This window comes from Gymnogyps californianus, chromosome 2 (genome assembly GCF_018139145.2).
Source record: "Gymnogyps californianus isolate 813 chromosome 2, ASM1813914v2, whole genome shotgun sequence".
NCBI classification, from domain to species: Eukaryota; Metazoa; Chordata; class Aves; order Accipitriformes; family Cathartidae; genus Gymnogyps; species Gymnogyps californianus.
The window spans coordinates 104065210-104092285 of record NC_059472.1 but is presented as its reverse complement, the minus strand read 5'-3'; the positions used below and the strand labels follow the sequence as shown (position 1 = coordinate 104092285).

Here is a 27076-nt window from a genome sequence, read left to right as displayed (position 1 = left end):
AACCAAGAGCTAATGCATCATGAGGAGTTTAAGGTATAGTTATGTTTCATACATCCTTCATCCTTCAAATACCCCAGACTAGTACAGCTGTCAGAGAAGGCCTGCTGTGATCAAAGTTTTCTCTCTTTCTTAGCAAGTAAGTATAGATCCAAATTCTGCTTTCACTTTTATTATTATGAGAAACTGTTTTCATTAAAAAACAGTCTACAGTCTTCATGCATTCATGAATATAAGCACTCCTAAAAGACAGTAAGCATAAACAGCATAAACATAACATTTGAGGCAATGGCTGCAGCTCCTTGCTGATTTATTCCTGTTTATATTCTCTATCTCAAATGAAATAAATAAACTAAATTGCAAGTTCTCTGTCTGTAATGAAATCAAGGAATCATGTCTAGTAAGAGTTAGAGTAGTGCGGAATCGGTCCCAAAGGTGGAACAATGCAGCACTCATTACATTGCTCGTGGTATGACACGGTGGCTGGGTCGATGGGGAGAGCAGTAGTGTGGGGGAGGCTGAGTTAACTGTGTTGAAGGAAGATGGTGAGTCATTTGTGGAGGCACAAGGTCATTGTGGCATTGGTAGATCTGGGGAATGTTACCATGTACTGATTTCAGACACCAAAATGAAAGTTCAGGCATGTGGCTTGGTAGATGCTCAGCAAAAATAATGTGTGGTGACCAGAAACTCTAAGATGTGGGTGGCAACTGGGAGGTTAAACCCCCAGAACCAATTCACAAATGTATGCTGAGCATCACTTTACCAAAAATATGCCCTATTTTTGCTAATCATTTTACTCCATTCAGTCTCTTTGTTTGTAAGGAAAGTAACATACGTGTTTAAAATCCTTGTAATTACTGTTCACTTTTTGATATTTGAGCCCTACTGTGTCTCCATTTCAGGGAGAAAGAGGCAACATTGGTCCACCAGGTTCAAAGGTGGGAAATTCATTTAACTTGATCTAAAACCTCAGTCCTTTCTTCCTCTTAGTTTCCTTTCTTCTTTTAATGCACTCAGGCGACAATGAACATTTCTTGCTCTGTCAGCATATTAAAGCCCAGGGAGGCTTCTCTGGAAAAACAGAACCCTTTCTCAGTTGAATTGTGATTATCAGGAGCGAGTGTAACCTGTTGCTTAAGACTTCTGTTTAAAATATGGTTAAAATTGCATTTAAAATCCTCAGGTGCATGATGCCATGGTGTTTTGTGAGGCTGTTTACATTTTCACCAGAACAAAAATGAAAATCAGCAAGCTTATATAAAAAACTAAGTTCCACATGCCCCCCTACTCCTTAATATCATGGTATGTGGCTAGCACCCCACACCAGAGCACTCCCCCTATGACACGTCTGTGGTACAGTAGTAGATTCATGCCATATTGTGCAGAGGCCTCAGGAGCCATGCACAACCCCAATCCGGTGTTCAGCACAGAGGCTGCTGTTGTTGCCTATTTCTGTGCTAGAACCTGCCCATCATCCTGCAGCCAGGCTCCTCCTAACCCACACCTGACCACTCGGGAGGTATGAGATTATAGAAATGGTGGTTGGAAGGACCTCCAGAGGTCATCTAGTCCAATACGACACTCAAAGTGGTGTTATCACGAACACTAGATCACATCAGCAATGGATTTGTCTCACTGAGCCTTAAATACCTCCAGGGAGGTTCCAAAAACTCTGTGGGTATCTTGTTCTGGTGCTTCACTATCCTCTTTGGAAAGACAGTTTCCCTAACGTGCAGCCTGTACCTTGCAAGCTGTAATTTGTCCTAGCTGTCTAACTCACCCCATGCACCAGTGTGCAACCTAGGCCTGCTGCTCCGGATCAGTGCAGCTTCTAGACATGAGGCCCCATTGGCAAGGACACCTGCCAGTTTACACTGCTTTACACGGTGTTAGTGCTGAAATGAATGGAACTGGAGTCCATTCTTTCCTCTCCAATCATTTTCCCTGTCCATTCTGGTTTGGAGTCCTATTGGAGCCCACCCCAAAGCTTCTGTTTGTATCTATGTGTGCTGCTTTTTGCCAGACCCTGGCTGACTTGCATGCCTTTTGCAGGCATACGCCAGCAGAGGGCGGTGCTGGGACTCATAGAAAATAAAAAAAAATTAAAATAAAATAAAATAAAATAAAATAAAATAAAATAAAATAAAATAAAATAATAATAAAACAAAAGCTTCTCTTGCATTTGGGACAGCACTGAAATCAAGAGTTGCTCTAGGAAACAAGATAAAAGCAATTACAAATCTACACTTCTGCTTGCTGAATATTTACAAGAGTATTATCACAGTCTTCCAGCAGCATCTGCTTGTTTATTTTTAAAAAAAATAACAATATAGCAGGACTTTGCTTGCCATAAATTCCATCTGCTGTACATATTTTGAATGTTGCCATTTCACAGAGATATTTGTCAGCATGATAATTAAAGCTGATGAATTGATGCATAGGACAGTTGTTTAACTCTTTTTAATCTGTTTGAGACTATAGATTATTTTCTTATTTATTGTACATACAATTGCTTTGTTCTATGGTCCTTGTTCTAGTAATTATTATTGTTGATGTGATAGATACATTTCAAACACATGCATATGTTTTAAGTGGAGTGACTACAGTGCTACTTAAAAATAATCAATCTATGTTTTCAATCCTCAGATTAAAAAAGATCTTAGTCCTCTTATATTTGAGCGATGAGCTACATTCTTAAAATATGGAGGGCGTTAGAAATAAGGATGTGTCTGGATACTTTACAGTAAAACATCTTACCCATCCTGGATCTTTTCTTTGAAATTAAATTTCGTTAGGAAAATCAATTGGTGAAATTATTCAGCATTTGTAATAGTAGGAAGCTGATCTGCAAGTACCAACATGCCTGAAATGACAACATTCTTTTGCAGAAATGCTGTTGGTCCAAGGTTATTTCCTCTGCCCAATTACCTTTCTTGCAGATAAATACATATAATTTTCCACAAGCACTGAAGAGACTTAAGACCCAAGTACCATTTTTACTAGTCATGTAGGTGCCTAAATCCCAGTAGTTGCTTAGGTGCCTAAGTCCCATTAGCATTCAGAGACACCTTTTATGCTGCACTTGTCTATAAAATGAAAATTAGAGTGCTTCAGAAATTATACTTTATCTTAATGAACTGTTTATTCCTGAGCTACATGCTTTGCTGATCACAGACAAAAAATAGAAATAACAGTGAGAATATCCTTTCTTAATGAAGTGAACACATTAAATCTTTTATGCAGGTGGTTCTGTAGAAAGGCATAAGAAGAGAGAGGATCTTGCGTCCTATGAACTGTTAATTTGAATTTCTTCTATCACACCAGAAATGCAGCAGAGAAGACCATTTGACTCTGGATGCTTTGAAACTCTGTTGTTCTTTAAGACACTTCTGTAAAGTATTAGATATTTCTCAGTGGTTTTATTGGGTCATGTCCATCCGTCCCAGTATCCTGTCTCCAACACTGTCAAAAGCATATGCAGTTTGAGCAGATGCTTACATGCAATTTGACCTTATAAAAGGGCAAGTATTACATCATAGTTCTCCTGAGTGACCTCCTAAACTCCAACAATTTGTGACTCAGGGACTTTCTCAGCTGCAAATGGTGTCTGAACCACAATTAGATCTCTTCAAGTGAACTTGATGTCTCCCCTGGAACTCGTGCAAACTTCTACAATTTACATGACCTTGGGGCAAGGTGCTCTGTCAACTTAACTACACATCCCATTAACCTCTTCCAGCTATTTTCATTTGATGCCCACTATTTCTTCTATTAGAGTGTAAGTCCTTAACTACTGTCTACTTTTAGAAGCCTCTACAATATTATTCACCCACCTCCTCATTTGTCTCTTTTCCAAGCTAAAGAGTCATAGCTTGGAGACAGACATATGAGACAGACACCATCATGTCTCATATAGAAACCATTCTGTACCTTGCATTATTCCCATTGGCCTTTTCTGAAGTTTTTCTAGTTCCACTAGATCCTTTTCAAGATGGAAAATGTGAACAAACCAGTGCACAGAATTCAAGTTATGGGCGTGCAATAAGTATATACAGTGGCATAGTAATGTTCTGTGCTTTTGTTTTCCTGTCCCTTTTATAATAATTTCTTGTATTCAGTTTATCTTTTTGACAGCTACTGAGCTGACCTTTTAAAGAATTGTCTATGTCTACTAGATTTTCATGGTACTATCTACTGTAAAAGCCCAAAAATATTTTCCTGAAGCAGAACAAAAAGAACCAGAACAGCCTTTTCTTAAAAAAAAACCCAAAGCACTCCCCGCCCCCAAAAACCCAAAACCCAAACCAAACAAAAAAAAAACCACCAAAAAACCCCTACCAACCAACCAAGCAAACAAACAAAAAAAAAAAGCTCCATTACTAAAACAAAACAGGGCTAATCTGTCACTTGGATGAATCATTAGGTTGTTCTGTGTCATTTCCTTTGCTCTTTCATATGACACGGAGAAAAACAGATGCAAAAAATGTGGTTCACTGTTTATCTGGTCCTTTAAGAATTCAGAGTCTTCTTTTATCCATTTTTCTCTGGGCAAACTGCATTATCATTACTGAGTGATATTTCTGGTTTTCCCGTAGAATAGAGTGACTGATCAGATTCTTAGCAGTAATATACAGTCCTGCATTAAACTAGAGCAGGGACTATCAGACTTTTTGCCCCACATACCAACTCCCATCTACATTCAATGCCTCTCCCTCCTCTTCCTCCAGCCTGAGAGTCACTTAACTGAAGGGTGGAAATAACCCACGAAATGTATCTTGGGGGAAAGCAACAGAATCCACCCTTTTGCTAAGCAGAGGTGGGAGCAGTGAAAAAGAATGATTGAAGCTGCATTAAAAAAACCTGCTCTGGAGACGGGGAAACAGCAAGAGGAGTGGAGAGAGCAGATGACTAATGAGATGATGCTGACTCCATGGAGGCCCCCACAAGCCTGCCCCCTAGTCCGTTCAGAACCATACTGTGTCCCTCCCAAGAGTGGTAGCCTCCTGCCTGTATGAAACGGAATACAATTTAGAGGGAATAACAGTGTATTTGTTGTGGCAGGGAATGCGGGGTACAGATGGAAAACCAGGCTTTCCTGGCATTGCTGGACATCCCGGAGATGTGGTGAGTAGGGCTGTCATAATCCGTGATCACCTAACACATACTGGCTCCCAAACCTATGTCTTAAGGACTGGCAGAAGCCCTAACAGTACTTGCTACCAGCGTGTGGAGACCTGGGCCTGGGTTTGTCCTGCTTAACCTGGAGCAGTTACCTCAGACACCAAACACAGGAGCAGAGTGTCCCTTGGCCTTGCCTCCCTCGTCAGTCAGAAGGGATAGAGGCATCTCCAGAGGCTAGTTCTGATTCTTCAATGCTCCTTTTGCTTTTAATTATTCAGAAATCGGCTCTGCTTTTAATTAGAGGGAAGTCAACAGGCACATAGGTGATTTTAATGTATTTCTCATGCTTAAGAGCCGCGAGGATTACAGAGCTCTTTAGCTGGGAAGTCTCATGTCTCATCCCCTGCCACCTTCCTCTCACTCGTGCCAGACAAGCTGTCTGCGTCCCCAGCACAGTGAGTTGTATCAAGGGGCTGATCAAGCTTAGAAACAACCTGCCTGAAAAATGACGGTTTAGCTCACCTGTGTTCCCCTGCCCGGTCCACTGGGCAATCCTGGACACAACTGATGTGATTAATGCTGAAAAAGGAAGGAGCAGCCAGGCATGGCTGGTTTTGGTGCAGTGAAAGAAAGGCTTGTTGAATTAATCCCCAACTAATGAAATGTTGTGTGCCCACTTGCTTCTGGTCATCTGTGAACTCTGTCAAACTGCTGGGAAATACTTTTAAATATCAAATTCTCAGAGGGTCTGAGTAGAAACCAGCTGGCCCCATCTGTGGTTTGAGAGAGCTGGGGATCGATCATTCTGTACCTGCATTTTACTGTTGTGCTTTTTGTGAAGCTAGAGAAAGCACACTTTCACAATTTTTCCTTTTAAATCACTTATGCTCATTTTTTTTATCACATGCAGGGTCCAAAAGGGGAGAAGGGTGACCCAGGACCTCAGGTGAGATTGTGTGGATTTCATTCTTTCTGAGAAATCTATGTGAAATGTAGTACTTACTTAGTAAATGGGTTTTCCACCTATAATGCTTTTGAAATAGGGTGAACCAGGACAGGACGGGAACAGTATTGTGGGACCGCCTGGACCACCAGGACCACCAGGACCAATCATAACAATACCTGAGGTAAGCATGTTTGTCAAGCATTAAAGTCTCTGTAACTCATCTTACAGAGAAGAGGGCACAAGCAGTTAACAAACTGGCAGTTCTGCTGTTGATGTTCAGGTCTTAAGTCTACTCCTCAAAACAAAAAAATCTCAGTATGTCTCTATATTAAATGAATTTGTTTTGAAAAGACAAAATAGGAAGGAAAGCGGGTGAAGAGCTTACATACAAGAATCATGGGGTCATATCAAGAGCTTCTCACAAACTCTCCAGGTGATTCTGCAGGAGTTGTGAACATCAAATAAAAAACAACAGAGAAATACAAAACTGGGAATGTTTAACAAAGCAAGGCACCTGAGACACAGCAGTATGTAGGAGAGAGATACGTTGTGTTTTCTGATGGGTGTCCACTATACAAACCAGAGCACTGACTCTGTTGTTGAAGCAACAGCCAAAAGTACCAAAGGGCAAAATGCTAGAAGCTCATAAAAACTGTCCAGTATCCTTTAGCTGCATGTATATTTTCGGTCAGTTTTGCTTTGCGTACATCAGCCTTTGCAAAAACAATACTGGTTAGCAGTAATGAAGGCTAGAGATTAGGATGAATCCCATTGCAAGCTAACAACAAAAATCCTTGTAGTTGGCCTGATACGACATTAAGAACTGGAGAAGCTGTGAGTTGCTGCAGGAAATTCACCTCTGAGAGCTGAAGGTGCCTAAAACAGCCAGACTAGTCCATAGGAATGCATATAATGGCAGTAAGAAGTGATTTGTGATTGCAAGAAGGGAAAATGCCCAGCTGAGAAATCTGTGTTAGGGGGAGCTGGGCACCAACTTTATCGTAAAGCTGAGCTACACGTAACATTTTTTGTTGATTGAAACAACTAGGCTTTCATTTAGGCTTCTGCTACTGATAGCAAATATAGCATAAATTGGCATCTCATAGCCCACATAACTAGTCCCAAAAGAGTTGGATTTTTTTACTAAATTTACTGAGTATCCACACAGAATCTTAGAATCCTAAGATCTTGGATGAGCAGAATTATAGATTCACAGAAATGTTGGTTGGAAAGGGTGTCTGAAGATCATCTAGTTCAAAGTCCTGCTCAAAGTGGGGCTGTCACCAGCTCTACATTTTATCATGTTTCTATTGGAGTTTCTGGGAAATTCCTTAATAGCTGTGACAGAAATGCTGATGTAAAATTCATGTTCTTTCTCACAGCCCTGCCATGGTGTCACTGTGGGGCCTTAACTTTTATCAGTGACTAAACAGCTCTGTTAGCAGTAATAATGAACTTGAATGTGTTGGTCCTTAGCTCATTAATACTTGAAAAAACACTGTGAGAGCCTCAGAGGGAGGACAGTGTGTTTAAGAAATGTAAAAAGATTATTGAAGCTGACATAGCAAACTAATGACTAAACTAGTTTTTTGGAGGCTGCATGGCTCCCTACACGTTGTGATAGTCACAGTCCACACGTCTATCTAATGTGTAGCTATGTCTGAAGAAACCTAACGTGCATCCTCTAATTCTCCTGAACTTCTGTATGAACTACCTTCACCATGCATTGCAGAAATGTATAGAGCCTGGTGGAAGCCGTATTGCGTTAGGTGGATTACAAACCCATACCCATTTCCTTCTTTAAATACCTTGGAGTTTAAGAATTAAGCTCTCTTACAAAGTAGGGTGCATAATATATGCGGCTTTTTGTACATTTGTAGCAAACAGGTATTATGGGGGGGTACAGCAAGAGCCATCTATCGTCATATGCTTCAAATCCTCTATATTGTTAATCAGATGATTTCTCCGTGAACTTGGTATGCTGGATTTTGATACAGTTAATTAAGCATGTGTGTGTGTAGGTATATATCACTATGTATGACATTGAGTTCTACCTACCTCACAAATGTTTGTATAAGAACAGGAACTTTGCTTACTATGCATTTGCTGAGATAGAAGATTAAATTATCCACATACATTTTGTTGACTCAGTCTCTCATCTTCTGTAGTGAGCTTCAGATATGGAAAGAACTGCTGCAGGTAGACCTATCAATTGCAGTTGGAATTACAGAACTAAAATAAATACCAGTACCACTGTTGTAATGTGGATATTGGCTTGACGTGGGTAGAGCAGTAGAGATCAATTAAGTGATCTAAGTGAACCACAGGGCAGTTAGAGAGATCACTCACCAGGTCAGGGTCTATTAGTTCACTCATTTAACCATTGTGTAGCCAAAGACAACAATACTTCTTGGGCTACAGAAGTCCAATGGACTGATCCATCATAGTTGGAAGGAAGTTTTCTTACGAAGGGCTGTGTGGCTACAACTAAACAGATTTTATGCTGCTTGATCAAAATAAAACAAATTAAAGAGCTGGTGCAGTTTCAGCATTGTTGAAATATTAAGATCTGACATGGACAGCTGTGGCTCATGGCCAGGCCTCACCAGTATCTGGCCAATAGCACATTGATTGAACTGCACTGAAAAGTGGACCTTGGTTTCCTCCTCATTTAACCTCGTCCCTATGTGAACTGAGGGGATTTGATTCCTTCAGGAACCACTTCTAACACTGTGAAAAGACATGGTAAGATAAAACTGAGGTCTGCAGTGGAACCTAGCCTTTTCCAGGCTTCTGCAGTACCTACCAACACCGTGGGTCTCAGAGGCTTGCAGTCCTTCTGCCTCCTCTGTTGCCTCCTGCTGTCGGTCAGGAAGTGTCTGTTTAAAAACAGTCTGAACTGTCCTGTTTAAAAAACAATATGTCCCTCAGTTTGCTGCTGTTTGATATTCCAAAATACTAAAATCAGTATTTCTCATCCTATATTGGCTATTTCGCTCTTTTGGAGCATAATCTCTGCTACTCAGTGCATTTTCATGCATGGAATCATGATAACCAGTAACTCATATTTATTGTTGCTATGATTTTATCACTCCAATTTAGTTGGATACAGTACAGAAATAATTTTGAATAGAGAAATTTCATTGGATTTAAATTAAAACTTTTAAACAATTATCTATTGCTGCCATTATTCATCCATAGTTTAGGTACAAGAACTGAATGAAAGGCCTGGAGAAAGGTTAATGTTGGGGGTGTAAAATAAACATCAAAAGATTTTGTGTTTCCTAAGTTCCTTCTGTAATTCTAATAAGGGCATGTTCATGCCATTTGGATACAAATCTGAAGGTTTACTTAGAATCCAACCCAGACAATCACACTAAAAACTACTGTTTCTTCCTCTTCATAACAGTGAAGGAAATATGAAAAACAACGTTGCCCTTACTTTGTAGTCAGCACTTTCTGAACTGATTTAATGTGTTGAACAGTTGCATTGCTGGATTGTTGCTGTTAAAGCTGCTTGCACATCCAAAAAGAAAGATAAATAACTATATGCCTGTAGCAGGTTGTGAAGAGTGCAATCTTTTTCTCTAATCATCATCCTTGTACACTCTATTTTCATATCTTCTTCAGCACTGTGTACAGTTTTCTGACTTCCAAACACAATTTCCATTTGCAGCTAAACTCTGTTTATAAAATATACAAAGTGCCTGATCCCAGGCTCAGCAAAGCCTTTGGTATTCTTTCCACTGACTTCAATACAGTTTGGATTGAGCCCAAAAAGAATGAATACTGAGTAATTCCACAATGAAAAGACAGTGTAAACCCAGGGCTCCTGGATTTCTGCCACCAGCTGTAGATAAAGCAGAACAATTGCAGCAGTAGGACTCTTTTATTACTGTCATTAAAGTAACAGCCCATGTCCTGTTCCCTTTCTGGGCCATATAGAGCTGGGAATATAGTGGGACCAACGGCATCGTGCTACCCGTGGAGCAGTGCAGCAGAGAGCTCATGCAGGCTGGGAGATGGAGTGCTGCCTGCAGGACTTAAAAGGTCTTTTTATTTGACAGTTTTCCAGTGGTTTTTGTAGAACATGAGGATAGGGAGCAGCACCCAGTAAAAGTAACAGGCTTTAGCTGCGTGAATCATGATGCCAACATGACCTCAAAGTACAGAAAGTTGACCGTACACTGCCATGCTCAGATGACATAGGATAGGATAGGATAGGATAGGATAGGATAGGATAGGATAGGATAGGATAGGATAGGATATGTGATGTGACCAAGCAGGTCTGTCCTCTTTTGTGTCCTCCTTCACATCCCAGATTAGAAAAATAGTATTCAGAGACTCGTAAGACAATTGGAAATGACCTCTGGAGGCCATATGGTTAAACCTCCTATTGAAAGCAGGGGTAGCTTCAAACTTAGTTCCTGTATACCGTATTTGTAACAAATGTTGCAAAAGATTGAGATCTGATAGCATTGATCTGCACAGGGTTACAAGCAGAAGAGGCATTCAGATTTCACAATACCTCAGTGACAACATGCTTATTCATCTGCTAAATGAATCCCTGGCACCTGAAGGCATGCCCTGCCCTGGCCTTGTGAAATTCAGAATATTTTCATTACAGTGAATGGGAATATACTGCTGCACACAGAGCCTTATCTTGAAATGGACAGCGTGGCTTGCCTGCTAAACAAGTGGATTAGTTCAAGCCTCTAAGGAGATTCAGTACATATTTCTGAATCCAAAACAAGGCTAAACTGTCACACGATAAATGGGACTGTTGGAGTGAAAGAAATGAAACAAATGACAAAAACTGAGTAAGGATCTCTTTTCACCTACAACATTTATGTGGAGCAAGCACTTACATATTGTCTGTCCTGAACTGTAATGTATGACCATATGATATAGTATTGGGAACACCTATTTAAACCAGAAAGGTAGCTTTCTGAAACCAAAATTAAACCAAAATGAAAGCCTAATCATAACATCAGAACAAGAATCTGACTGGGAGCAGCCAACATGGATTTACTAACGGCAATTCATTCCTGACCAAAAAGATTGCTTGTCTGTGGACAAGGGATGGGCACTGGATGTTGTACACCTGACTTTAGCAAGGCTTCTGATGCAGTCTCCCATAGTCTTGCTATCACCAAACTCATGACCTATGAAGTGGATAAGCAGATGATAAAATAAGTGGAAAACTGGCTTAACTGATGGACTCAGAGAGTTGTGATTGGCATTCATGAGACTGCTTCTGGAGTGCTGTGTCCAGCTGTGAGATGCCCAGTACATATTGACGTAATGGAGCAAGCCCCATGCAGGGCTGCCACGATGGTCAGGGGACCGGAGCACTGAGAGAACTGGGTCTGCTCAGCCTCGAGGAAAGATGGCTAAGGAGAGACTTTGTTGCTGTCTACAACTACCTAATCAGAGGATACAGAGAAGATGGAGGCATCCTCTTGGAGGTGTATGGCAATATTATAAGATGTAACAGACACAAGTTGGAACATGGGAAATTCCAATTAGATATAAGCAAAAACTTTTTACCCTGACGATGCTCAAATACTGGAACCGGTTGCCCAGAACAATTGTGGCATTTCCATCCTTAGAGGTGTTCAAGACTTAACTGGACAAGTTCCTGAGTGACCTGATCCAATTAGACCTGCATTGAGGAGGGGGTTGGACCAGATTACTTCCAAGGGTCCCTGTCCATCTTCATTATTCTGATTGTGTGATCAAATTATGCAGAAATGCCTGAGCTAATGCTGAGCTTACTAATTCCAGGATAGGAAGCAGTATAACAGCATTGCTATTATACTGCTCTGTTCAGGCTTCTTGAGACTTGGAGCTGATTAGCTTAGGTGCTGCTCCACATCCAAATGACTATACTGTTTTGGGGATCCAAGCTAATTTCATTGATTGCAGACACAGCAGCATGATCAGAGCTGACTTAGGAATCACTGCATGGCACTGCATAGTGTGATGCAGACATGTCCAGAATATAACTATAACTTCAACTCTACAGCAGGATGAGTGTGGTCAGACAGATTCACCGTCTTAGAACGCCAGTGACATATTGGAGTATAAAACTTTCATTTTGATCTTTATCTTACTGAGGAGAAATTACTTTAGGCTGCAACATTTGATGTCATAGTTTTCAAATTAAAAATGAGAGTCAGTTAATTAAAGTTTTGAAAGCATTCTGAGATCCTTACATAAGAAGTGTAAAACAAATGCTAGGTTTTGTTATTCCAGATGTATAACAAATCTTAGAAGTAGAGAACCTTTTCTGTGGCTTTATTTGTGGTTTTCTCCCCATAGTTATAAAGGGATGCTTTAACTGTCTATACATTTCTAAACATGTATGTGTTCCCTAGATAATCAATTTGGTATTTGAAATAACCTGTTCCTTAACCACTTTTTTAGCTACTACTCAATGATACAGATGGAATTTTTAACTTTACTGGAATTAAAGGACTGCTTGGGCCTCCAGTGAGTATATGCTGCTTTATTAAATCTTCAGATTTGCTTTGTCTTCAGTGTCTCCTTTTAAGTATCAGCTAGAGCTGAGTTTCCTATGCTTTAGAATTGTGTTCCTGCTAACTTCAGCACTAAGCTCTGTGGAAGTACTTCAGGGCAGAACTGAATTCTGTGTGAATGAATTGCTTTTACGCATTTGTATGAAAGAAAGGAAGTGGCTTAGCTCTGAATCTGAACTATATGCTCAGAATGACAGAAATGTGGAACTGATGCAAAAATAGAGACCAAGATTTACATAGCATTTGTTCCATTTTTTTCTATTCTTGTTTTTCAAGTCATAAAATGTTGGGATAAAGTATTTTGCTCAGTTCTGCTTGAGACTGCAACTAGGAATGCTAGGCTGCTGTGTATGAGTTTAGTCTCACAGCAATTATAGCTGTGGATGAAAAGCTGGAAATTTCATGAGACAACAACAGATGTGAAATTTCAGGTTCTGTTTTGCAGCTAGGAGTATAGCTGCAAAATAGTTCAGTCAAATATTTGAAATTCTGAATGCTTCTTGGTAATGATTTCAAATTCCTAGGACTGGATCCAAAGAGAAATCTACCTTTTCCAGGTCGTGGAGTCTATTCAAACTTGCCTGAAAGTCTACAATATATTGCACTTTACAAAATTTTAATTCCCCCAAACGAAGCATCTTACTTCACAGTTAGTTTCATTTGTGGACTGTTGTTTGTGCATTTTATTTTATCTATTTTCTTGTTTGTGAGCATAGTTCTCTCCCTCACATTCAATCCCTGATGAAACAAGGAAGACCAGAATGTGTGTACCTGATAGCAGAATTTCACTCTACATAGCCATAGTTTGAAAAAAACATGTATCTTATTAATACAACTGTCCCAAAACAAATATTTACTAAATCTGTCAGTGAACTGGGAAGAAGGGCATTAGCTCCAATAACAGCTTTCAACCTTTATCTGTTAGCCTAGCATGCCTAACTTGTTAGAGTTACAGTCCCAACAGAAAGAAGTAGGTCCTGTAGCTCAAAGCACAATTGCAATTGGAAAGGTCTTTGAACCTCAGCCTCTGAGCAAACCCTAGTCAGGAAAAAGGTGCAGTCTCATAGTGGCTCTGGTAATACACATCCAGGTGATCTGAACTAGAACTAAAGCGTCTCTCGGCAGATATCACAGTGGGGCAATCTCAAATATGCCCAGTACAAATCCAAATCCATGTTTCTATTCACAGCCCATTACACGCTCTATTTTCTATCCACAGGCAACCAGGAGAAAAATGGCAAAGGTGGGAGGGCTACTGTGATCTCTGTGCTGGAATCTGGAAAAGATTCAAAGGAGGCTAAATTACAGTTGCATGCCCTACATATGTGGAAAATGTCACCTTTCTTCAGCCTTTCCTGGATCTCTGTCCCTTCAGTTTTGGAAAGTAAATGCTAATGTCCCAGAAAAAGTTAGAAGCATTGGGCATTGTGGAGTGTTCACAACTTCGCCACTGGCTGAATGAAGTTCTTAATCCAGTTTTAGAGCAGTTAACATTCACAAATTATGCAATACATGGAAAATGCATACGCTGTTTTGCAAGTCTGTAATATGTGTTTGTAAGGGCGTGGGTTTTTTGCATTTCGCAGGGGCCAGATGGCAAGCCAGGTCTACCAGGATTTCCTGTAAGTATTATGTTCCTTGGATTTAAGTAAGTATTTTTCAGTATAGTTTAATATTTAAAAAAATTATATTGTACAGAATTTACACAAAGTCTAATAAATTTTCATATGGGAGACTGTAGGTCTTTATGGAATCAACAGCTACGGTAGAAACTAACTCTGCCGGAAATGAAGTATACTGTAATATGCACATCTCATATTTCTGCTTAACTTAGAATCAGTTCTGTAGTTTAAATCTAAATGTAATTGACTGTGATGAAAAATTACTACCTAAGGAAAAGACCTATGCCAGGAGAAACAAATGGAACAAATGGACTTCTAAAAGTTATCTTCATATGTATGTGTAATTGCATTACTCTTTGGGCTTTTTTTGTCACCACTACAGAGTACAGTAAAGCCCTACGAGGTGTACCCTTTTTATTTTATCCTTTTGGAAACATTTATTATTTTTTGTAATAACATACCAGTGACACCATGGAAGCATTGCACAGCCATAGTATCAAAAGGTGCCTTATACTATGCTGTCTACCTACTGTGCTCAGACTGCCACACCATATAAACGTTATCTGGCTTGTGACTTCATATAGTATTGTTTACACTATTATATTTATATTCTATATAATGTGATAGAATTATTTTCCCTTGTTATGATTGTTTTACAGTTCAGATGCGTGCATCTGGTCTCAGGATCCTTTGTCTATTGCCTAAGAATAACTAAGGAGAAAACTGGGAAAGCTGAAAAATGATGTTGACAAAATGCTGGCAAATTGCCCAAAATTCTACAGAAGGTTGTTTACTAAGTCCTGGGTATTGTGGACTGCATAGGAAGCCAAAGAAAGGGGGAAAAAACTCCTTAAAAATACTTTTCATTTGAAAAAGAGCTGATAACATTTAGAAAGTGATATAATGAATTCTTAGTCTCTCTGTCATTTACAGAATTTCTACAGACATGAAAATACCATTATTGTTCTTACGTCAGGTCCTTTCTTTATCTCCTCACTAATGCAGAAATCATGTAAACTTGAATTTAGTTCTTGGTAGGTAAAAAAAATGCTTCTGAATGCACTTATAATAGAAGATCGTAAAACAAAATGTGATCTGAGAGGAATGCTTTCACCACAGAACAGATACAGAAATTCTCTCATTTTTAAATATATAATCTCTATTTCAGATTAAAATATTTTCTTAAAGTAAAAATACAGCTTCAGAAATTCTGTTGAAAATCAGTCAGGCTGAATAATCGTGGAGGGAGAGAGAATAGAGCAGGGAGGAAATAGAGAATTTTAGGCTGAATTTCCACTCTTATTAATGTTTGCATATTTCTCTTTGTGAATGTGTGTATCGTCTACACTGTGATAAACATCGGGGGGGGGTATTTCGCTCTTTTTAACAGATTCTCCCTATATGATATTTGTTTTAGGGAATACTTTAATTCAGACAGCAATTTATTCTTGTAAGAGTGCTTAGATTGCAACCAGAGTGATTCAAGTTCAAGTTTTCCAGTTATTTAAAATTGCATTTAGTAAAATAGCCTAGCTCCATATTCTTAGCAGATCTCACCATGGATTTATGTACTTGGTTTTGCTCAGGGCCCTCGGGGACCTAAGGGTGATACTGGTTTGCCTGGATCACAAGGACCGAAAGGACAACAGGTAAGAGAAAATGCATAGGGAAAAGTACATGCTGCAAAATGTGTTAGATGACAAATACTTAGTGACATTAGAAGTTTAAAGATTTTAATTTTACTAGGGATTGGGATGTTAATAAGTTTATGTGAAAAATTTACTAAGTGGAAATTGAAAGAGTGCTAAACAAAATACCTTGCTATAATACTACTGAGAGCTAACGTTCCTGCCTGTGTTGAAATTCTGCAGTGCAGTATGCACTTATCAGAATAAGTTTGCATAAACATTAAACATGAGGTGACCTCTTCTTGCAAGCTGATTGATTGTGCTGACACCTTGGAATCCTAACCGAAAGGCCAAATAAAAAAAGATCAGTCTTTTCCTCCTCATTTGGCACAATTCCATTCCCATTGAAAGTATAAGACTTGGCGAGCTCTCTCCTTAGGATCCTTTCTCTTATTTCTTCACAACAGTGTTTATTTTTTAGTACTGCTGAGAGGTGACTAAGGACTGACTGCTGTTTTGTAAATATTGCAGCTGTTGTTCTGTTTTTCTTCCCTATCTCATCCACCTGCAGGAAGCAGGGGAGAGGAACATCTAAGCTATTACAATCTTGGGGATAACAAAAAGAAAAAAAAAACACTTTCTGCTTATTCTTTGTAAGTAGCTGACCTCACTTTCTCACAAGTAATAGGAAGGCTTGGAAAAGGTTAATTATGGTTTGAAATGGGGTTGTAGATGAGCAGCATCTTCATTGCTCGGAAGGAAGCATGTCAGGCCACAAATACCAGTCCCCTTTTGTCATAAGGATTCCTGTTCTTTTACAGAGTGCATAAAATGATCAAGCTCAACCTTAAAACCAGTTGGGTGGTTTTTCGTTTGGGTTGTGGGGTTTTTTTTGTTTGAGGGGGGGTTTATTTGGCTTCTGCTGTCCACACTGGAAGGAACTCAGAACTTTGAAGCCATTATATTTTGTACCCACCAATGGCACAGTGATGTTTCTGAGGCATGAACACCAGGTTATAGCTCAAGGGTGATGAAGTTGGGAACCACAATGAAGCTGCACAAACACCTAGGAGCATTTTGCTTTAAGGATCATAAGATGCTTCTGTTGCAACCTCAGATCCATAAAATCACAGAAGACTGTCAGTGAAGCCAAGCTTTAGGGAGACACCAAAGTATCCAAAGTATCCTCAGGGAGACTCCAAAGACTCCAGAGATTTAAGAACCTGCAAGAGGAACTGAGTTATAGCACTTCCTGCTTAGTGGAAGTGCTATAACCTGGACTGTCATTTTAATCAGCAATGCAATTGTTAGTTTCAAGCCAGATTTCTTCCATTAGAGATCTTGGGAAAGCCATTGTACCAAGCTGCCTGAGCTAGGAGGAGGAAAGTTACAGCTGAAAGATCCAGAGTGGGAAACATGTGCTGGCACTGAGGAATGATAATTCATGGTTGTGGTGGCATTATTCAATGGAATTACCCCTTGAAGAAGTGGAATGCAGAGGGTCATAATTTGAATGCTGGGAATTGGCCTTCATTAAAGGTAATGAGGCTGCATCATGCCAGGCATATAGAGAGAACGATTCATGCTTTCCTGATAATAAAATCAGGACAGTTAGTGTTCTATCAAGATTTTACATTTCCAGCAGGATTTCCTGACCACTGTCTAAGCTGATGGTACACAAGAAGACACCAATAGCCTGTCTGCCTTTGGCAGAGATCTCTTGTGAACACAGCATATTTCACATAGTTACTCTATTGAGAGCAATTAAAAGTCTTTTTTAAAAAATAAGTACTTATTCATCTCAGGGAGATTTACAGAGGCAGGATATTTTTAGTGTACTTCATTATGTTTTAAGAAAGATCAGCCCTTTTCTCCCCCAGAATCAAACTTCACCCTCCTCACACTGATACCACTTTATGTTTGATATCACAGCATGACTGATCTGTCTTGCTTCAAACAGCAGTAATGCTGCTTTGATTTCTTCTGATTCATTGAGAACTGCTTTGTAAACACTATAAAATAACTTTGATGATTGCAGGGTGAAAAGGGAGAACCAGGAGCTATCATTGCTGCTGATGGATCTTTAACTGAATTATTAGGAAGAAAAGGGGAGAAGGTGAGCCAATACTATGTTGTGTTCCTCCAGAATGTTTGGTGGCCTTGTTACCAGCACCTCTGGTAGGTACTGCAGTTCTCCTTGTCATTGCTCTATGTGTGTCTGTCCTCAACAGGGTGAAGCTGGAGTGGTGGGACCAGTGGGACCAATGGTAAGACATTTCCAAAGATGAGTGGATTCTTTTTTTTTATTTTTCTTTGGTTTTACAGATAATAGTAAATGTAAAGGTAGTTTGTTTTAGCTTTTCATTCCTTCTGAGTAGGGATGATAAGGAGTATTCATGCTTCAGGATGATCAACGTCCTTCAGAAAAGAATGTGGTTGTTACATATGTGGTGCTGTAAACTACTGACTTGATTCAGAATTAGAATTCTGGTAGCACAAATGTATCCGTTGCTATCTAAACAGACAGTGAAATATCATCAGAGCTAGAAACATACATAACTTATGACTCTGAGTGAACTGGGTTTGTATAGCCCCAAAGATAAAAGGCTGAGAGGAGCTCTAATTGCTCCCTGCCACTGCCTGAAAGGGAATTATAGAACAGACAAAGTCAGGTCCTTCTCAGAGGTGCACAAGAAAAAGACAAGTGCCAATGATCACAAGTTCCAGCAAGGGAAATTCCAATTAGATATAAAGAAAAAAATTCACAGTAAAAGTGGTTAAACACAGAAATAGGTGCTTAGAGAGATGGTGGATTTTGGAAAAAGGTGCTGAGTGGCATGACCTAACTTGGAAGTTTGTCTTGCTTTGAGCAAGAGGTTGGACTAGATGATCTCTAAAGGTCCCTTGCAATCTAAATTATTCTCTGTTTCTATGACCTACATTAAAACAACTGACTACATCAGGCTCAATTTCTGTCGGTGACAATAATTCGCAACTGCCTTGGATTCTGAGGAAGCTGCAAATCAGGCAGTAGAGTCAGATCATTTACCGAAATCAGGATTTAGAGGCCTTCTTTCAGGTACTTGGCCTGATATTTTTGACTGGACACAGAATGTTGTATGAAAGCACAAGAAATTAGTTAAAAAATAAGAACAGTTGCCCAGACTCAGTAGTGTTAGAGAAGGAATTAATTTCTTCTAGTCTAGTATTCCAAAGATCAAGGATATTGAGTGTTTCTTTGCTTCTGCTTTTGATGTAGCCTGGTCTCTGTTGTGCCTAAGTGAATGTTAGTAGGTGTTGTCATTTCTGCACACCAAGCTGTGTAGCAGATTTTGCCATCAGTTTCTGTGGTCTTTAAAAGGGGATAACTGGGTGTGCTGGGTAACTGCTTTCTTAATTACTGTGTATCAAAATACATTGAGGGAGCTATCCTAACTTACCAGAAAGGGAGTTCCTTTTCTCCTTGTATAACTGCAAGATGAGTCTATCCTTTTACCTTGACATAGAATCATAAAATAATTTAGAATGGAAGTGAACTTCAGAGATCATCTAGTCCACACCACTGCCCAAAGCAGGTCTGTTTAGTTCAGGGACTTGCCCAGTTGAGTCTTCAACATCTCTTAGGATAGAGGTTCCACAGCCTCTGTGGGCAGCACATTTGAGTATTTGATGACCTTTGGGGTAAAAAAAGTTTTCCTTATATTTATTTGGAATTTCTCATGTTCTAACTTGTGTTCATTGCCTCTCATCCTATTGCTGTGCACCCTTCAGGATATGTCCTTTTTCTATCAGCCCCAAACTCTGTGTTTACATCTCCTTTTGTACTGCCACGAGATGCTTCATACAGTTCAGCATGCAGACAAGGCCATTCAGAGGAAGTTCTTGCCAGCACTGGTGCGAATGATTACGCTGCAGGAGAATTTGGCACGCAGAATCTGTCTCAAGACTTTGCTCAGCCAGTTCCTCTTCTTAGTGCAGAACTCTAGTTTCATATTGCTGCTAATGGAGATGATTCATTTTGGTGTTGTCCCATAGAAAAAATCCCTTTGTAGTCAGTGGGAGTCCTGTGCAGCAAAAATATAGACTTCAGAGCACTGGACCAGAGCCTCTGTGGCATAACTTATCAAAGCTGTCACTACGATGGTTCTGTTCCACTTTGCACAAAGTAAGACTCTGGCCCAAGAACAGCTTTGAGGTAGCTGGGGACTCTGATCATTCCTCTGTGCTGTTAGGGCACAATGAACTCACACACAAGTTTCCAGAATTTAAAAAAAATTTCCTACTCATTGCTCCCCTCGTTTTCGAGACTTCAGCTGGGCAGAAGAGAGGATCACAGCAGCTTGGAGCACAAGGAGCTACAGAGAAGTAGTGGTTTGGCAGATGAGAGCTAGGGATAGTCAGGAGGTTAGTACTGTTAGTAGCAAAAGCAGAAGAGACAGACTGAATCCAACCTCCTGCCACAGGGGAAATGAGAATCTTTTACCTGCTCGATTATGCTGTTCACTGTCAGTGAAGCAGACCGCTGCACATATTACTGAATAGGAGCCCTTAGTAAGAACCAGAGTGTCAGTCTGCCCAAATCGACTCTCTGCTGTTGTAAATGACATTTCTTTTTCTGGTAAGCAGTCTCCTGTGGCTTCCTCACTTCCTTCTTTCACTTCTAGCTGTGACTGCTGGCTTCTGTCTCAGGGAGTCGCTGACATCTGTCGGGGTGGGCTGGCACTTTGATAGAGGAAATAGTAAAGGTGGCTCCAGCATGGTCAACTCTCACATTGTTGATGTTTATTTAATCACAGTTAAAGCATGAGATCCAGACACTTCTCTTTATTTAAACTAATAAAAGAGTCTGTTTCTAATCATCTTCATTGCTCAGTAAAGCTCAGATTTGCATATTCTTTAAAGGCTCAAATACCGGAAAGTGAAATAGAAAAATACCCCACAACATTTAGGATTTCTTTTTTTTTTAACCCCATTATTGGATATGGTTGCATGGAAGGGTGGGTTGAATCATTTTGACAGCTTGGGTGCACAATATTGAAGTTCACATCTGCCAGAGTCCACCAGCAATCTATTGCCTGCTTCAGACACTAGTTAAGGCATTAGCTTTGATCATATGGGCAGAAATTACCTTCAAACAGGAAATGAAATAGAAGTTTAATAAAGGTCCTACCCTTTTCGAACAGTTTCAGCTGCCGTTATTGAGCTTTAAATTCTGATTACAATGGTGATGTTATGAATCAATATGTTCACGTTAACCATTTCTGAATTTCATCTCTAATCCAGTCTTCATTTTTGGCGTGATAAAGATTACAAGTAATCCATGAATTTCAGCTTGATGCTAAGATAAATCATCTGATCATCATCAGATAAATTTTCCATGAATGTACATCACTTTTCAATTAAATGATATTATATAAAGGCAAGGACAAACTCTTGCCAATTTAAAAAAAAAAAAGGTTTTGTTAATTGAAAATTCTATCAATATGGTGATAGTTTAATTCATAAAATGGATTGGTAAGAGACCGGTATTTGAATCCAGATGGTATTCCCGTGTCAATATTCTGCTGATCAGATGAGATGTGAAAATCTGAGTATGCGAATAATCCAAGTATAAACATCAGGCTATTTCTTGCAACCTTTCTAGCTCTTCACTTGCCCATGCTCCCTCTATGCCTTGAACTGAGAGATAACATGGCAACAGAACATGACTGTAAATAAGGAGACTCAGTTCTGCACAGGCTTGCTTCCTTCTTAGTCTCTGCTTTCCTTAATAATCAAGAGCAAGTGAGTGACAAGATGGGGACTTCCTCTTGTTTTTTGATTGTTTGCTAGTTATCCTTTGAAGTAGCAGTCACAATGCCAACACGTTTGTTACCGTTGAAGTGATGTGCTGAAATTGTGGTAAGCAGTGCAACAGCCAATGTCTTTCTTCCATCAGCATAGGTCTGTGTTAACCACCATATTGCAGGTAGTGATAGAAAGTCTGTTACAACAATCACACCAGAAGTCCTGTGATTTCTCAGGGTTAAACACCAGTTGTCACTGGTATCTGCATGAGATCTATAGGCAGAGATTATTTAACCAATAATGCAAGAAGGGGTATCTCAACATTTCACCAGACTGAAAAAAAGGAAATGAAACCAGAAAGATTGATACATATGTAAAGAGATTGTCTAGACCCGTGTGGTTTAGTTGAGTTTCAGGAAGCTGACAGTGGTTGAAAGTTTGTGGTATCCTCAGGTTTACTGCTTTTTGTTGATCACTTGCTTGTTGCCTAGAAGTTGCATGCTTGCAAATGCCCAATCATAGATCATCCATAGGTCTGAACCACTTTTCCCAGGCAGCCTGCTTGCCCTTTCTTTTTGCAGTCACTTTTGTCACTTTGTGAGGCCTGATGGGTCAGTCACTCTTGTAAAAAGAAGGATCTGTTCTGTTTTAACTATCATCAGCCCCATAAATCCATACACCCAGGCTGGCGAGAGGCATGTAGAAGCCTGGCACTATAATGAATTCTCAGGCTGATCCACAGACATCTCCTCATAGGGCCTGATTCAAAAATAATTAGAAAAACAAAGCAAACAAAAAGGAGAGCACAAAGCATACATCACTAACTGCCTTTTTTCTACTAGTACATTTAATTTTCCTTTGATACATGATGACTCAGTTTTGAATTGCACATCCTACAAATGGCTGAGAGTTTAGACTTCATTTCAGATAACCAGTCTCTTCCAAGCCAGAGTTGACTGTTATATGCAGGCCTCAGCTTCTGAGATGTCGTGGTTTAACCCCAGTCAGCAACTCAGCACCATGCAGCCGTTTCCCCCTCCCCCTCCCAGTGGGGTGAGGAGGAGGGGAAAAAAAAAAAAAAGTAAAACTCAGGGGTTGAGATAAGAACAGTTTAATAACTAAAGTAAAATATAATACTAACAATAGTAATAATGAAATATAATAATAATAATAGTAATGAAAAGGAATATAACAAAAAACGGAAGGGGGGGGAGAAAAAAAACAGCGATGCACAATGCAATTGCTCACCAGCTGCTGACCAATGCCCAGTTAGATCCTGAGCCGCGATCAACCCCTCCCGGCCAACTCCCCCCTGTTTATATACTGGGCATGATGTTCCATGGTATGGAATACCCCTTTGGCTAGTTCAGGTCAGCTGCCCCGGCTCTGCTCCCTCCCAGCTTCTTGCACACCTGCTTGCTGGCAGAGCATGGGAAACTGAAAAGTCCTTGGCTTAAGATAAGTGCTACTTAGCAACAACTAAAACCTCAGAGTGTTATCAACATCATTCTCACACTAAATCCAAAACACAGCACTGTACCAGCTACTAAGAAGAGAGTTAACTCTGTCCCAGCCGAAACCAGGACATGAGATCACTCAGCAGAGCAAGTAGAGAGGACATTCTGTGCATTCTCTGCAGACAATCACAGACTGATTTTTAATGCAAATATAAAACTATGCTTCTTATTCTAAATAATCAAATATATGTCAAAGATACGTTCTATATATTCTCCATAATCACATTTTCTTTTTTGTCCAGGGACCAATAGGACCTACTGGACCTAAAGGAGAACTTGGTTTCCCAGGACGTCCAGTATGTATTATGCTCTCAAGTGGAATAAAGATAGAGGAGCTTGCTTCTGACACATACTACACTATTTCTATTTATTTCAGGGCCGCCCAGGACTGAATGGACTGAGAGGTGTGAAAGGTGATCGAGGTGAAGCATTTAATGTAAGTTCTTATGTATTGTAATTAGTTGAAAAAAAAATCCTGTTAAAATCTTAAATCAAGTCTGATTTATATGAATTCCTTTAAAATGATGACAGGACTGAAAACCTGAGATGATCTAGAAATAATTCTATGTTTCCGCTACTTTTCCTATCTGGTAACAGTCACTGAAAAGTCAACTTCTGGGTCCATCTGGACAGTTCTTGCAGATATACATAGTTGTATCAGCTCCCAGGTTTAACACTTATATTTATGATTCAGTGTTATCATAGCTGGTTCAAATAGCAAATGATCTGGGATTGCCAATTCTTTCTATATATCAAAGTCTTCCTGATCCAGGCCATCAGTATGACCCCTCGTATTGTGAAGATACTCCCATAGGCTCTTAACTATCTAGCACAGGTACAAACAGCACTTGAGCATATCATAATGAAGTGGCATCTACCCTGCTAACAAGGAGATACTTGCTAATACCTACTACCTGCTTTAGTTGCCATGTACATGCATCCAGAATAATGGCCACTGCATAGATGATAGCATATCCATGCCCACCTACAACCTGTATTTATGGAATGACAAGCGGTGAACCAAGGGCCTGGTGTGGCAAGTCTGTTCTTATGAAAAGACTTCATACAAGTGGTCTCATGGCAAACATGAAGACTGGACTACACAACAATAAACACTGCTGAGCATAAGCAGTAAGTTTCACAATAGCAGAGTAATTTGTGTAGTTGTTCTGATGTCATGGGGTAATCTGTGCTAGAAAAATTGGTACCCATACCACAACAGCAGCTCATAATATTTCATCTGCATCAGAGATATGCTGAAAAAAAAGGCAGGGGTATTTTACTGTGTTAGCATAGAAATCATAAGGTAGGCATCAGCTAGGCATCAGAAGAGGTGATCTAGTCAATATCACTGTATTTCAGTAGAGCACTTTTTGTAAATGAATTCTGTTGTATGAGTCCTCTGGTTCTACTTTGTTTAAAAGAAAAAAAAAATATATGGCACACAAACTCCAAAACACAAGTATGTTGTCTATCATCTGGACAATAAATATTAGTGAGATGATGATATTGCTTTATCTGACTGACAGGGAGACTGAGAATTGGTATGTATCTAAGTATCTTCACAGAAAGAAAAGACCGGGTACTAAAGGTTGCTTACACCCCTAGAGAAAGGTGTAAATAGAAATTCAGTTGCTGGAAGGTGAAACCAGATAAAGTAGACAAATTCTAATTGGAAGAAAATGACAGAAAAGATGACTAGCCACCGGAAGAAATTATTAAAGTAGGTTTTTTGTTCCTCCATATCTTCAAACAGTATCAAGGTTTGTTTTCTGGATTGTCTGCCTTAACCAAACAAAAACTATTAAAGCAAGTATAACTAGATGAAGTACATCAGGCTGGGAGATTAGAGCAAACAAGCAAACAAAACAGGCTACATGTTCTAATAGTCCTTCCTGGAGTGCTAGGGAAGATAAAATCTAATGGATCTCTAATTATTGATGAGATGACATGTGTCACCTCACAGAAGCTTACATTGATGTGGAGTGAAAGATGGACATGGCATGGTGCCAGGTTTTTAAATAACACAGTAAAGAGTTGGCATATTGTTTTGTAAAGGGCAGTTATGCCTCCAGTCTGGCAGGGTTCCTTGAAGGTGCTAATTAGTGTGTAGTTATCTGACTGGCACTTGAAAATACATGAATCTCAGTAGTCTTGAGATCCCAGACCAGTCTCGGATACCTAGTTTTCCTTGGATGAGAGAGTCACTGCCTTTAATTTAGTTTCAATTTTTAGTGCTTTGGGGTTTCCGGTTTGGGGTTTGGGTTTTTTTTCCCCATGGAAACAACAATCATCTTAGACTATTTTCTTCTCCACAGAGTGCTTTAGGTTAAATATTAAAATTCACCTGACAAGTTGGTCCCTGTAACTGAATGCTCAGTCTCCCCTCAAGCCATTTAACCCAAAACTTCTTGGTTAAATGGAGCCCTCTGAGCCCCTTGGCCTTCTTTCTGTAGGCTCAGTTGTATTGCGTATGAAAAGATCTGTCTAATATCTTCTGTCTTTCACTTTCTCTCACCAGGGCCTTCCTGGCTTGCCTGGACCCCCAGGGCCCCCTGGACCTCCAGGACGTATAGTTTATATCAAAGGAGTAAGTACAACTGGGGATCAGTTGCTAGTCTATCTCTATAGCAGAAATGTGCTGCTCTAGAAACAGTTTGCAAAGGGAAACATCAAAACTTGCTTCAGGCAATGCAGTTTACAGTGGGTGACCTTACTTGTGTGCGTAGGAAAAAATCTCTTAACTGGAGCCACTGTCATGTTAGAGTTTTGCCCCACACACACAGAGTGGGACCTGCTGACAGATCCGTGAGAGCTCCCAGGCAGCAAGCTGGGCTCTCTGCTCAGGAGGTGCTGATTTTTCTTTCCAGGCTCTGTCCCGTCATGTCTGTCAGATCTATTTGGTGTGTTATCTGCTGTATTATACCTACGTTCATTAAAATAATTTCCCTTCTTATTTTCAATAGACAATTTTCCCAGTCTCTCCCAGACCTCATTGCAAAATGCCCGTAAGTCACACACAGAATCTGCTCTTAGCAAAACGCATGGCCATGACAGTACATAACCAAAGTAGCTATATACATAACCACGGTAGCTTTGCAGCTTTTCTCCCTCTGCCTTCTGCTTTGCACCAGATATGTGTTTTACCTAGTCTTCAAGATAACAGATTTTCAAGTGTTTAGATACCCAAAATTAGCCATATACAAAATATATAACAGAACTAGAAACACTAGAACATTTTGCTTAAAGCACTTTGATTACTTCGTTGTCCTAACACTTTTAATGCCTTTCAAAGCCTGTGTTTCCATAGTTTAAGAGTTGCTTTGGGGAGCTGAATGTTTATACATACATGTACACACATTTTTCAGATGTATATATAAATATTGTCTCCATGTTGTTATGTCTTTAGCTGTTTTCAATTTCCCTGTCCAAAATAAGACTTGTTATGTATTTCATTGTGGCATGAAAGATGCATCAGAAAATAAAGATCATGTTCTTTATTCAACCCACAAATGCAGTTTATTCACATATAAACATTTATTATCTCAAGAATGGCAGCAGGTGAAGCTCTCCCCCTGCTTTCCAGAGGGAATGACAAAGCCGCCATTACCTTCAAAGGACACACAATTTCGCACATAGTATCAAAAGGAAGGAGATGGGGTTTATATTTTCAGAACACCCTGATGCAATTTTTGTTTCACAAATCATGGAAATTACATCCTACAATGATGAACTGCGAACAGAGTTCAGTCCTGGACGTACTTTCCCTAGGGCAATATTGTACTGTTAAGCCGTGCATTAGGTACTTGGAAAGGATGTTGTCTTTGAGAGCCAGTGTCCTCCCCTGAACAGTGTGGTGTGCAGTATGGCTGTTCTACTTTTCTGTTAGACAGTATAGCTCAAAATAGTATTG

The 27076-nt window shown here is 39.8% G+C and overlaps 1 protein-coding gene across 1 annotated transcript in view; it reads left to right on the top strand.

Annotated features, from left to right (window-relative positions):
* The window catches only part of LOC127013308 (collagen alpha-1(XV) chain-like), a 160167-nt gene that overhangs the window by 107120 nt on the left and 25971 nt on the right, over positions 1-27076 (top strand). The window contains exons 18-30 of the mRNA XM_050892108.1: positions 903-938; positions 5062-5124; positions 6032-6067; positions 6165-6248; positions 12497-12562; positions 14196-14231; positions 15818-15880; positions 17898-17975; positions 18091-18126; positions 23406-23459; positions 23540-23599; positions 25685-25753; positions 26130-26171. Of these exons, the coding sequence (XP_050748065.1) occupies positions 903-938; positions 5062-5124; positions 6032-6067; positions 6165-6248; positions 12497-12562; positions 14196-14231; positions 15818-15880; positions 17898-17975; positions 18091-18126; positions 23406-23459; positions 23540-23599; positions 25685-25753; positions 26130-26171 (723 nt within the window). The remainder of the gene's footprint in view (positions 1-902; positions 939-5061; positions 5125-6031; positions 6068-6164; positions 6249-12496; positions 12563-14195; positions 14232-15817; positions 15881-17897; positions 17976-18090; positions 18127-23405; positions 23460-23539; positions 23600-25684; positions 25754-26129; positions 26172-27076) is intronic.